Source organism: Puma concolor, chromosome D2, assembly GCF_028749965.1.
Source record: "Puma concolor isolate L17-30 chromosome D2, mPumCon1.1.hap2, whole genome shotgun sequence".
In the NCBI taxonomy this organism is placed as follows: domain Eukaryota; kingdom Metazoa; phylum Chordata; class Mammalia; order Carnivora; family Felidae; genus Puma; species Puma concolor.
In genome coordinates, this window is record NC_141677.1 from 76,881,148 (window position 1) to 76,895,204 (window position 14,057).

The 14,057-nt window shown below is 51.2% G+C and overlaps 1 protein-coding gene across 3 annotated transcripts in view; it reads right to left on the minus strand.

Moving 5' to 3' along the window:
• Positions 1–214: 214 nt before the first annotated feature.
• Positions 215–14,057, minus strand: part of RGS10 (regulator of G protein signaling 10) — a 43,012-nt gene continuing 29,169 nt past the window's right edge. For all 3 annotated transcript variants that reach the window (XM_086680999.1, XM_086680998.1, XM_025918337.2), the window contains exon 5: positions 215–684. In XM_086680999.1, coding sequence (XP_086537125.1) covers positions 538–684 — 147 coding nt within the window. In that variant the 3' untranslated portion in view covers positions 215–537. The remainder of the gene's footprint in view (positions 685–14,057) is intronic.

Consider the following 14,057-nt stretch of genomic DNA (forward strand, 5'->3'; position numbering starts at 1 on the left):
TAGGCTGTCAGTGATGAATTTTCTTTTCCCAGCACTGAACTCGTTCCCGAGAAGTATTTAACCACAAAGGTACCTGACCACCAACACCCCCGGGGGCCTGAGTTTGTCAGATCAATTCCTTCTTGAGCTGATTTGCCCAAGTGAATCTGTGGACATGCATGACCCTTCCCACAGAGGCCGGGCAATGACTTAAAATGTAAGAGGTGGCTCCAAGTTCACCTGGTGGCCTCGCAGGACGTTTAATCAAGATGCTCAAGGTGTCCGGTGTTTAAGGATTCTTCTGCGTGTGTGTGTGTGTGTGTGTGTGTGTGTGTGTGTGTGTATGTGAACTAAAACTTCAAAGCTATTTGTTTTTTTATGTAAGATTAGCCATCATGCAAAACTTACTGGTCAAGCAGTTAATAAAATACACATATCCCACGGAGGGGTTTTGCGCATTTCAGTCCTTACAGATAACAAAGCAATTATAAACCCTGCATGGTCCTGAGAGCAAGTTCCTTCGCTTCTGAAAGCCAGTCCTGCCAGCTCTTCGGGGACTCATGTGTTATAAATTCTCGAAGCCCTTTTAGCTGCAGTTTGGGCATCAGGCGGATCTTCTTCCTCTTCCTCGGTTCGCTTGTGTTTTAAAAACAAGTCAGACTTCAAGAAGCGGCTGTAGCTGTCATACTTCATGAGGTTGAAGATCTAAGGGGAAAATGAAAAAGAGTCTAAAGGAGGAGGCCAATCGGGCCGCGAATCATCCTATCAAGTGTTTATTTCGTACCTATCGGGTGCCAAAGAAGACACATTCGTACAAGACGCACAAAGCAAGTAAGTCGTGTCCTAGACCAGGAGGATTTCCGGGGTGGTTTCGGTCATTTTCAAATAGTCTCAATGGACGCTTAAATAACCACACGAACAAATCTACCCTTATTTTCCACGGAAGTGTAAATGCACACAGCATTGACTCACACCCTCGTAGCAGGAGGTCCGTTAAGAACTTCCACTTTATTTGGATAGGTAACACAGGGATGCCTTTTTCCAGAAACCTGAGATGGCAGAGCACCAACCGTTTCTGTAGAGATGGTCACATCGTAAAGGCCGCTGTCCTGTCAGATGATGCCAATATGGCAAGACCCCCAGAAGTCTGGAATCCAGGATCTCAAACAAACCTATTACTGTGCCAAGAAGCAAAATGGGGCTTGTTTAATGCAAGCAGGGGAGTGAAACCACAGCCCTAGCAAGGAGAGGCTCTGGGAAAAGGCTCTAATTTAAAAAAGCAACAGCTGGCTGCAGCCTGCGGCCACCTGCACACTCACACAGGCCCAGGAGCCTGTCTCTGGGAAAGAAACAACTCTCAGGACCCCTGATAGAGCCTAAGTCCTCGGATTAGAGTGCTGCCTCCTGCACCCCAGGGCAGAAAGTTGCCCCCTCTTCTTAGCCACGGCCCCTACTCCTGGTATCCGCTCTCCCACCCTCCCACCTGATCTTTCCCCATCCTCCACCCTTGCCCTACAAAAAAAGGCGGGGAAGAGAGAAGCAAACACAAAAGCATTTTCTGGCTGTCGAGGAGTACAGTCTCTTCAGAAATATCCCTCATCATCTCTCTCTCAAACCTTTCAACCGAATTTTCAGGACATTCTGCCGATGAAAAATCCACACCACGTACCCTGGTGTCTTCACTGACTGCACTACCATGGGCTCAACAAGTGGAAAGTTCCAGAGGCGTCTAGAATGTCGCTCACTGCCAAGCAGGGTTATAAAGTGGGTGGTAAAACCCTGACATCTTTTAAATTCGACCTCCCCACACACACACACACACACACACACACACACACACACACACGCACACACACACACACACACACACATGCACACACACACACACACACACACGAACTATTCTGAAAACTAAATGTCTGATGGAGTCTCAGGACTCAGAACATCTGCCTGGGGATGGGAGAACTGGACCCTTCCACCTTTACACGTTCATTTTCCCAAGATGGCTTCGCTCACAGGAGAAGCGCCTAAATCATTTTTGCTATCCTCAGAGGCCACGACTCGGGCAAGATTTAGGACTTTGTGTTTTCCTGAAACTCTTACACTATTGCCTGCCCTTCCCTGGGTGTCCCCTCTGGTCTTGCCTCGGATCTGCAGCTGTTGAGGAAGAGCACGCCTCCCGTAGGTCCCCACCTGGTGCCTCTCCATAGCCGTCACCTATTTTAGAGCAATCTTGCAACCCTGGACTGATTTTGCCAAGGTTTGGAGAAATTACTCGTTTTAAAACAACGACAACAAAATAGCTCCCAGAAAACATAAAAATCATAGCCAAGGGCAAGGCAGGGGATGAGGAATGCCGCTATCTATTCGTGGCCTCTCACAAAGGCGCCAAGCAGGTGTTACCATCCCTCACAACCAGCATTATTCAGCTTTTCCAGGCACGGAGCTCCCAGAGGGAACCCTGTCATGCCCACCTTGCTGGAATTCTGGAATGAGGCTCAGAGTGACTAGCGAGAACCCCTTCGTGAGTACCTCTCCTGGCACCCAGCCCTGCACCCCCTCCCACACCAGGTCCGCGGCAGATGGGACCCACCACTGCCAGCAGGATGCGGTTCGACCCAAGTGTCTCGTCTGAAGTCTCTGCGTGTGGGAGGGGAGCATCCTGTTTGCCTGTGGTGCCTCTGAGGCTCACACTTCAAAGAAGAGAAGAAAAAAGGCCAAGGCTGGAGGCACCCAGGGATGGAGGAGGCGGGGGCAGAGGGCAGGAGGTCGCTGCAGCTGAGGGGAGTGCTCAGGGGCTGGCAGGACTCAGCCTCCAGGAGAGGCTGCAGGCTCCTGGCACTCCACCGGTGCCCACAAGCTCGAGGGGAGGGGAGGCCGCAAACTATTTAACAGGAGCATAATGGCCACTCCCTGACATGGGCAGGTGTGAAATGCCCCTGAAGGCTCTCGGGTGAGGGCTTCCTCTGCCAAGAGCCTCCGCCTGCCTCCTGGTGCCGCTCCGGGTGCCGGAAAGTCACCAGGTGGCGGCTGCGGCCATCAGACCCTGGACGGGTTTGAAAAAGGAAAGGGACGTCGCTCCCAATGACAACATTTTCCGGGCGTGTGAGCTGCCTAATGGTTCATCACTGCCACCGGCAAATGGGTCCCCTGGGCACTGGCCTAGGAGCGCATGGCAACAGGCTGCTCCCATCACAGGGCCCCCCATGGGAGGTGCTCAGTGAAAATAGCTTGGAGGATAGAGCAAGCACCTAAAAATCCCTTCCAGGGGCACCTGGGTGGCTCAGTCAGTGGAGCGTCTCTTGGTTTCATCTCAGGTCATGATCTCAAGGTCTTTGAGATCGAGCCCCACGTCGGGCTCTGCATGGCACACAGAGCCTGCTTGGGACTCTCTCTGTCTCTCCCTCTGCCCCTCCCCTGCTCACACTCTCTCTGTCTCTCTCAAAATAAATAAATAAACGTTAAAAAAAAAATCCTTCCCAAGAAAGTAGCCAAAAACAGTGTGCTCAGCTGCTGACCACAGGCCACAGCCTCATTTATCACAGGGCAAATGGCCGTGACCGGGGTCCAGTAAATATTCGCCCCGTGCATGGACAGACAGCACCCAACATGCAACCACAGAGGGCGGGCAAAATCGACCAGGGCGGTACCAACTCTGCCTGGAGCACCTTCCAACCAGCCCCAGGGAGCACACAGAGTATTCTCTCATTTACTCCTCACGAGCCCCTAGGAGGACCTGACTGTAGAGAGAAGGAAAGAGGCCTCAGAGGTTCGGGGTTTTGCCCCAGCAGTCAGGGTACCCATCTGCCAGGGCTGTGACGCAGACCGTGGGGCTGAAACAACAGAATTTTCTCTCCTCACGGTTCTGGAGGCCAGGAGTTTAGACGACCTCTCTAGATGGCCTCAACTCAATGATTTTTTGACTTCACACGCTGGGCAGTGGCCACCACAGCTTGCAGTCATGCCCGGGACCACGAGAGCCAACAGCTCCTACGCCGACAACCATCCTACAGCCGTGCAGCTGTCCTGTTTTCACTTTCGGCACAGTCTTCGATGCACAACATGTGATATCTAACACCGCATTGTAAAATAGGCTTTGTGTTCCATGATTTTGCCCAGCTGTCGGCTCCTGTAAGTGTTCAGAGCACGTTCAAGGGAGGCTGGGCCAAGCTACGAGGTTCGGTACGTTAGATGTACTAAATGCCATCTTCAACTTGCAATATTTTCATCTTACTGTCAGGAGGTACCTCCATATCGAGTCGAGGAAGATCTGTACACGGCCGTCTCTCCCCTGTGTCCCCACACAGCCTTCTCTCTGTGTGTGGCTGTGTCCTCGTCACCTCTTCTTAGAAGGACACCAGTCATATTGGATTAGGGCCCACCCAATGACCTCATTTCACATTAATTACCTCCCCATCGTTAAACACAGTCACATTCTGAGGTACTGGGGCTTAGGACTCCAACGTCGGATTCTGGAGGGGGCCGTAGCCCTTCACAGCCCAAGACAGATGTGGGGGATGCAAACGCTGGCCACCTCAATCTCCAGCCCGCACTCCTAACCACTAGGCTGTCCTGCCACTCACCTGGCAGACCAATAGGACAGTCACTGAAAATGAAGTCTGTAAAGAGTTAAACATGAAAAAAATGTAATAATATGTGAATGTTATGTGACTGAACACTGAATTTTAAAAATTTAATAAAACAAAACACAGTGACCCCAAATATGTTCTTCAAGAGTGAATTTGTGGGCGAGTGGGAGGCACATGGGTGGCTCTGTCAGTTAAGCATCCAACTTTGGCTCAGGTCACGGTCTCACGGCGTGTGAGTTCAAACCCCACATCAGGCTCTCTGTCCTCAGCACAAAGCCCACTTCAGATCCTCTGTCTCCCTCTCTCTCTGCCTATCCCCAGCTCATGCTCTCTCTCTCTCTGTCTCTGTCAAAAAATAAACATTTTTTAAAAAAGAGTATTTGTGGGGGCACCTGACTGGCTCAGTCAGAAGAGCATGTGACTCTTAATCTCAGGGTTATGAGTCCAAGCCCTATGCTGGGTGTAGAGATTACTTTAAAAAAATTAAAAATGTTTAAAAAAAGACATGTATTTGTGTATATAAATGGGAAACAAATATCCCTAAAAGTCAGTGCGGTGGGTTGAATGGTGTACCCCCAAAGTGTACATCCACCTGGAACCTCAGAATGTGACCTTACTTGGAATAAGGTTAGTTGAGGATCTTGAGATGACATCATCATTCAAGGAGTGGTATCTTCATGAGAAGGAAGGACACCACGGAGGGACACAGAGGGAAGAGACCATAGGTCTGAAGACAGAAGCATAGATCTGAGTGATGCTGCTATAAGCCAGGAACACCAAGGAATGCTAGCCCCCGCCAGGAGGAGGCAGGAAAAGATTCCTCCGTAGAACCTTCCAGAGGGGCACAGCCTTGCCGACACCTTGATTTTGGATTTCTGACCTCCTGAACTTAGAAAATAGATTTCTGTTGTTTTAAGTGACTCAGTTCGAGATAGCTTGTTAAGATGGCCCTTGGAAACTAACAGTTGGCTTACTGATTTCAGCTCACTCCTACTTGAGCACGGAAAAGGAGATGGCCCGAGGTGTTCCAGAAGGTTCTACAAAACAAGGACTCTCAGATGGGGAGAACCGGCCTCACCGGGCCTGAACTGACAGCACACCTCAAGTTGTCTACAGGGAAGAGAAAGGAAGAAGGTGGAGACAAATCGAGCAGGGGGGGTGGGGAGGGCTCCAGGTAGGCGGACGGCATCAGAGCAGAGCTGGACAGCAGACAGACGGTCCTTCTGAGAGACAGGCGGCCGATGAAGCAGAAAACTTGAGTTGGCAGCTAAACTGCATTCCGTCCTTTTTTTTTTTTTTTTTTGGCCAAGGCAGCTGTGGCTCAGCAGGTTTCAGGTTTTGGCTGCCCCACATCTGTAAGTGGCATGCCTGGACTGTAAACTATTTAGTGTCGTCGTCTTGGGATCCATTCCTGCAGGCGACTGGAGGTGGAACTCTCAGTGATAAAGGCAAGGGAGGCTTCCCACCCGTGGGCATCCTTGTACAAGGTCCAACTACACAGCCATGCCCCCCCCCCCCCGCCTCCAGATCCCAGGGCGATGACTGATTAGGATTTGCCTTTCTGCAAGGGAAAATATCCACGCGGTGCTCCAACTGGAGGTTGTGCCGAATCTGCGGCTCCAGGAAAGGACACATTCCCCGAGGCACCCTCATCTGTGCAGAAAATGGGACGCTTAAGTAGGCTTGAAGGCTTCTCGGTGAAGATTACGTCCCTGTGTCGATTAAGTGGGTTTCAAGCCTAATCTTTTAACGCTTCTCAGACGATAGGAACATTAAAAGACCAAAACAAGCATCCTCCCTCCTTTTCAAACCACTCTGCTGTGTTATTTCAACTGGGTCCTTTAATGCAGCAGAGAGTTTTAGTAATGAGTTTTCATGTTTGCTTCAGGAGCTGGGTTCAAGAAGGTGGCCAGTGCTACGGTCTCTGAGCAGCACTTCTAGAATGTGCTGTCTCCCCCCACACCCAGACCCTCAGACATGCCTTCATACCTACACGTACAAAGTGTGAAAAAAGCAAGCCCCCTCCCTCCAGCCCTCAAGCCATGAAACGATGCAGAATCAGCTGGGCGTTGCAGATGCTGTCAGGCAGGGCACACACAGAGATGTCCCACCCCCCAAGTTCAAGACCATCTCCCCATCTTCTGAGTGGGAATGGGGTGAAATCAAGAGAAGGTCTGAGGGCAGCCTGCAGACAGCAGCTCAGGTGAGCCCTCGTCCCAATGTGCCAGGCTGGGCCATGGAAGTTTCTTGTCACCCTGGACAGTGCTTCCTGGACAGGCTTCCAAAGACGGATGCCATGCTGGGTGGGATCAGAACTCCAGAAAGAGGGTGGACATGGACGGAAAAGGAGGGAGGCCTGCCCTCACAGGCCCACGGGGCTGTGCTGTCTCACTGAGCAGGGGACAATTGGTCAAATGCTCAAATCCCAGGCCCAAATGACATGCTTTCTACATGAGGTGAAAGTATTTCACTTTTGCCTTTTGCCATAAGGAAGAGAGTTAAAAGCTATTCTAGCACCCACCCACCTTCTTCCCCTAAATACCTTTTTTTTTTTAATTTTTTTTTCAACGTTTATTTATTTTTGGGACAGAGAGAGACAGAGCATGAATGGGGGAGGGGCAGAGAGAGAGGGAGACACAGAATCGGAAACAGGCTCCAGGCTCTGAGCCATCAGCCCAGAGCCCGACGCGGGGCTCGAACTCACGGACCGCGAGATCGTGACCTGGCTGAAGTCGGACGCTTAACCAACTGCGCCACCCAGGCGCCCCCCCTAAATACCTTTTTAAAGTTACTAAAAAAAAATTTTTTTTTAAATCTCAAAGTATTTAAATACTACCCTTCCTGCCCCTGCCCCGCCCCTCATAAGGCAAACGGCTGTGGTGGACGCAGGGAGCCAACTTTTCTTCCATTTGAATGAAAACCCACGACCTGCCCTCTCTGGCTTTGCACACTGGAAAATGCCGATTTCGGGAGTGGACAAATCTTAATCTTTGGGGGCAGAGGTCAGCTGGCACCCACAAGACGGAGGCGCCCAGAATCCCCGGCTCCAGCCACCACCGCAGACTTGGAGCCGCAGGGGGGTGGGGGAGGGAGCGGACCCCCTATGACCCCGGAGGCATGGCGGCCCCTCCCTCACTGCTGGGTCCCCACCAGCCGGTCCACCCCTTCTTCTTGATGTCTAAAAAGGAAGTGTTTCTCTCTACTTGGGTTCTGGGGAAACTCAAAGAAACGACACTGCTAAAAAGGCGCCAGACGCACACGGTTCCTTTCTCTGTCAAGGATGTGGCTGGGAGCACTGACATCTCGATGAAGCCTTTTCTACATTGTTTTTAAACATCAGAGGCTGAGGGCTTCCTTTTCCGTGGAGGAGGCTGCCTCCATTGTGCCTTCCCCAGACAGACTTAGCACCAAGCCTGGGCGAGATTTAAGGAAGAAGAATGAGCAGCCTTGCTCCCCACACCCCCCCCCCCAACCTCCTTCATGGTCCAAGAAAGCCATGGTCTCAAGTTGCCATGTGCAATGACCTTGGCCCTTCCATCATCTCCAGTCATGCTCTTCTGTGGAATTCAAACAAGAGGCTTCAGAGCAAGACAGGTATATCAATAAGGTGGCGCTGAGAAACTTACAGGAGCAGAGTTTTGTTTTAAATCACTGACATGGCGCAATCTCAAGTCACTGAGCAGATTTCAAAGCGTTCCATTCTTACACGTTCGGGGAAGGGTCTGGAAGGATCCGAAACATGCAAGAGTTCCCACCAGGGAGTGAGAGGGAAGGCACGCCCTGGGGGGTTTTAGCTTCTTACTTCAGACCCTCTGGGTTATGTGAATTTTCTTTTCTTCTCAGCAGTGTACATGCAGTTATTTAACAGTTAAAAATAATTTTTAAGATTAACCTGCTCAGCATCGTGAGTGACACGGTAACAGGGTATGCTCACGGCTAGTGCTGGCTCAGTGGGCCCCTGGGCCGGCCTTGCTCCCTGGAGTTCCTAGCCCTGCAGGCGAGCAGGACACGTGCATCCAGCCCACTGAGCTGACAAGGCCAGCACAGACGGACGTTGTCATTTCTTGTACAGAGATACGCTTGCTAGGCTGCTGTGACCGGTTTGATCCCTTCATGTTGTAACTGGCTCTGGGTACCTGAGTAACTGAGGTTACTAGGGAGGTTCTAGAATCAGCCAGGCTGGAGGTGCAAAAGAGCACAACTGAGCCAGGGAGACAAAGTGGGAATGGAGAAGGTGAGAGCCCTGGCAGGTCTTTCAATGCCAAAGGCAGTGTCGCTGTAAAGCAAGTGTGAAAGGAAAATGGCGGCCCAGACCAGGAGGAGCTAAGAACAAATACCACTGCTTTGCGTGAGGCGGGTTCCCATGGGGTGATGGGGAGGTGGGAAGGGTCCGGCTGAGCCAGAAGCCCTGAGCCCAAGCTGTTTCCCCCTCTCCCAGCACTGTGACCTCAGGCTAGTCACATCACCTTCCCATGGAGCAAACTCTCTCACTGGTAAACTGAGGTGCCGGGTGCCACCTTCCCCAAGACTCCTCCAGAGTCAAATGAGAGGTACCCACGAAAGCACTGTGTAAACTGTGTAAACTTAATGTTTTCCCAGAATTCCAGTGTAGAAACCAGACATATACATTACTTGCTGCTTTTTAGTTGGGGACCTGAGGCACGTTGAGGGGAAGGTTGCGTGAACTCTGCTATGGTTCTGGAAGTCACATTATATCAGGATTTTTCCACCTCAGCACCACTGATACCTTGGGCCAGAGAACTGTGTCCTGTGTGGGGCTGTCCTGTGCGCATATTTAGCAGCATCCTGGCCTCTACCCGCTAGTTGCCAATGGAGCCCCCACCCCAGTTGTGACAGCCAGAAAGGTCTCCACACACTACCCAGTATCCCTAGGGGGCAAAATCATCCCCAGTTAAGAACGACTGCATGAAATTAGAGGCGCCTGGGTGGCTCAGTCGGGTAAGTGTCCAGCTCTTGGTTTCGGCCCAGGTCATGACCTCATGGTTTGTGAGTTTGAGCCCCACGTCGGGCTCCGTGCTGTGTGGAGCCTGCTTGGGATTCTCTCTCCCTCTCTCTGTTGCTCCCATGCGCGCGTGCTCTTTCTCTCTCTAAATAAATAAATAAATAGACTTAAAAAAAAAAAAAGAACTGCCTGAAATTAAAGTTATCTTCATGTGACGTTCTAAAGGACACACGCAGTTAATACTTACGGAGTAAGTAAGCACTAAGTAAGCACTTCACGGATACGACTGCGTTTCATCCTCACAACTGCCTTATCATAACCTCTGTTTCAAAACAAATGAGGAAACTGAGGCATACAGAGGGATTGCATCTTGCCCAGTGTTTCACAGCTACTAAATTCTAAAGTCGAAGAAAAGGCGGACAAAATCAGGTCTAAGGAAATCAGGTGGTGGCTAGCAGGCAGCCACTTTTTAACATCAGGTTAAAAAGGTTTATGGACATTGAAGGTTTGTAGACTGCTTCGCTGTGCAGCTCCGAGAGGGAACAGAGCTTGCCAAAACCCCATGTTACAGACGAGGACACAGAGGCCACACTAAGAAAGGGACTCACCGGGGGCCAGACGGAGGCCAGACTGGAACATGAGCTCCCCCTTCCCCATCCTGGCTAACCCAACATACAGTGACAATGACAGTAAATCTGAGCTCAGCACCCAGGAAGCGATGGGCAGTGGGGGAGGGGAAGACGGCAAGTGTCAGGCCATCGGGGTACAGATGATGAGCCTCGGTGAGGAGGCTGCAGGTTCACAGCTGGTAGAGATGGCCCTGCACCGAGGTACCATCGCTCTCTTGCACGGGCTGGTGAGGGACAGGTACAGCTGGAGCCGGGGATCACAGCCAAGGTGCCCAGCCTTTAAGAGGCCCAAATCTTATTAGCCTAACTGGCACATTCTATAAATAGTGACCATTCAAGAGGCAGCTTGAATGGTTGGCTCAGTCGGTTAAGCCTTCAACTTCGGCTCAGTTCATGATCTCACGGTTTGTGGGTTCGAGCCCCATGTCAGGCTCTGTACTGACGGCTAAGAGCCTGGAGCCTGCTTCTGACTCTGTGTCTCCCTCTCCCTCTTACCCTCCCTGGGCTCATGCTCTGCCTGTCTGTCTCTCTCTCTCTCTCTCAAAAATAAATAAACATAAAAAAAAATTTTTTTTGAGGGGTGCCTGGGTGGCTCAGTCAGTTAAGCATCGGATCAGCTCAGGTCATGATCTCACAGTTTGTGGGTTCGAGTCCTGCATCGGGTTCTGTGCTAACAGCTCGGAGCCTGGAGCCAGCTTCACATTCTGTGTCTCCCTCTCCCTCTCTGCCCCTCCCCTGCTCACACTCTGTCTCTCTCTCTCTCTCTCTCTCTCTCTCCAAAAATGATTAAACTTAAAAAATTTTGTAAATAATTTTTTTAAATAAATAAATAAATAAATAAATAGTTACCATTCAAAATCCTTGGGAGTAAACTGGTTACCGCAGCCTCGGGGCCTAACCCCTGCCAGTCGCTCCTGACTTACTTCCAGCCACACTGACCTCCTCCAACACACCTAGTGGATCCCCACCCCAGGGCCTTTGTACTTGCTGTTGCCTCTCCTTGGAAGGTCCTGCCACCTTTTCACCTGTCTTCCCCTGACCACTCAGGTCTCAGTCACCTCTTCAGGGAGCCCTCCACTAGCTCCAAAGTAGGCCCCTCCCAGTCACTCTTAGCCCATCACCTGTAGTCTTTCCTTCATAGCACCTGTTCTCTGTCTTCACGGTCAGACGGGTGCCGATTTCCTTGCTGCACACACAGTTCCTAACACGGTGCCTGGCACATAGCGGGGCTCTCCCTCAATATTGCAGCATAAGGGAGTGAAGGAAAGAACAAATAACCAGCAAACCAACCACAACTGAAATAGACCTGCTAGTAGTGCATTTTTAAGAGAAAAAAAAAAAAAAAAAAAAGACACTGCAGGAAATAGCACTTCATTGAAAAAAACCAACTCTTTGTAAGGTTGCCTCCTCCTTCCTGCTTCCCACAACTTAAATTTGTCCAACAGCAGCCTTTGATTCTAGGCTGAGGTTCCAAGGAAACAGCCACAGAACTACCCCCATCTCTCCTGGCCTTACCAGCATGTTCTGAGTACACGACTGGGCCATGTTTGCAGAACTGAGTTAAATCAGAGAAGGAGGGGCACCTGGGTGGCTCAGTAGGTTTAATGTCCGACTCCTGGTTCCGGCTCAGGTCACGATCTCACAGTCTGTGAGTTCGAGCCCCATGTCAGGCTCCTTGCTGACGGCATGCAGTCTGCTTGGGATTTCTCTCTCCCTCTGCCCCTCCCTGGTTTGCTCTCTCTCTCTCAAAAAATAAATTAATAAACATTGAAAATAAATAAAATAAATCAGAGAAGGATCTCTCCACTTCCATAGGTTTTCAAAGTAACCGTTTAAAGTTTAATTGTTTGAGAAAGAGAGAGAGAGCACATTCGCAAGCAAGTGGGGGAGGGTAGAGAAAAAGACAGAGGGAGAGAATCCCAAGCAGGCTCTGCAGAATCCCAGCGCGGAGCACGATGTGGGGCTTGAAACCACAAATCTCGAGATCATGACCTAAGCCAAAGCTGGACATTCAACTGCTTGAGCCACCCACGCGCCCCTCAGAGTAAGAGTTTTATGCCCCAAACTTCTCTTAAGATCTCAAACTTAAGATATTAAAATGTCTATGGGGCGCCTGGGTGGCGCAGTCGGTTGAGCGTCCGACTTCAGCCAGGTCACGATCTCGCGGTCCGGGAGTTCGAGCCCCGCGTCAGGCTCTGGGCTGATGGCTCAGAGCCTGGAGCCTGTTTCCGATTCTATGTCTCCCTCTCTCTCTGCCCCTCCCCCGTTCATGCTCTGTCTCTCTCTGTCCCAAAAATAAATAAACGTTGAAAAAAAAAAAAAAAATTTAAAAAAAAAAAAAAGATATTAAAATGTCTAACCCGTTCTTCACAGAATACGCTGACCACAATTTAAGTTTTGCCTGACGCTCTGGGGTATCAGGATCACTCATGGTGTCACCATCCCGTAGCACAGGGATGCCCCCGGGGCGGTGCGTGGGGCTGAGGGCCCCCGCGCTTGGTGGCTCCAGATATCGCTGTGCTGTGGTTTTATGCTGACTTTCGCTTTTCTGTCTCCTCCCTGCCTGTCAGCTGTCGCCTCTTGCTGTCCAATCCGCTGTGACCTGAGGACCAGAGCCCGCTAGAACTGTGTGTAAACCAAGAGTAAATAGGACTTGAATGAAGACCCGAGAAGATGCACGGATGTCAGGTCTGCTCAGGGAGGATTTGCCCCCCTTCCAGGTTCCAGCTGCACCCTAAAGCCCACGCTGCCCTATCAGCACCTCCAGGGCTGGAGTGCTGCTGCCGTGACAAGGGGCTGAGGTTCCCTGGAGTCTTCCTGGTGAACGGGATGCCCGGGGGCACGAGGCAGGCTGCTCAGACGGCACTGCAATGAAGCCAACAGCGTGGAAGGAAGCCAGAGCCGCTGAGGGGATGGGGGGGGTTAAGTTAGGTGAAATCTTGTGGTTCCAAATGCGCTCCTCCCAGCTTCTAACTCCTTCACTCGGAAAAACAGGGCCTTCCTGGGGGCCTTCTAGGAGCAGAGAACCACAGGCCATGCTGAGCACACATGTTGAGGGTTACCAGCAAGGCCCCTGAGAGGCAGTTTTCTGAAGTGAAACAGAACCCAAAGCCCTTCCCAGGGACTCACTGTGGAATCAGCTCAGAGTCCAAATACTTTGTTTTCACCCCGCTGTACCTTTGGAAGATAGTTAATGCCTCTTTCTCCCTCTCAAATAAATAAAATTTTTTAATGTTTATTTTTCAACGTTTATTTGTTTTTGGGACAGAGAGAGACAGAGCATGAACGGGGAAGGGGCAGAGAGAGAGGGAGACACAGAATCGGAAACAGGCTCCAGGCTCTGAGCCATCAGCCCAGAGCCTGACGCGGGGCTCGAACACACGGACCGCGAGATCGTGACCTGGCTGAAGTCGGACGCTTAACCGACTGCGCCACCCAGGCACCCCTAATGTTTATTTTTGAGAGAGAGAGAGAGTGCGTGAGTGAGCACGAGTGGGGGAGGGGCAGAGAGAGAGGGAGACACAGAATTCAAAGCAGGATCCAGGCTCTGAGCCGTCAGCACGGAGCCTGACGCAGGGCTCGAACTCACAGACTGAGAGATCATGACCTGAGCCGAAGTGGGACGCTTAACCAACTGAGCCACCCAGACGCCCCTCAAATAAATGAATTTTAACAACAGCGTACAAAAATACTTTCTTTACATTAAGAACTCTGAGGGGCGCCTGGGTGGCGCAGTCGGTTAAGCGTCCGACTTCAGCCAGGTCACGATCTCGCGGTCCGTGAGTTCGAGCCCCGCGTCGGGCTCTGGGCTGATGGCTCAGAGCCTGGAGCCTGTTTCCAATTCTGTGTCTCCCTCTCTCTCTGCCCCTCCCCCGTTCATGCTCTGTCTCTCTCTGT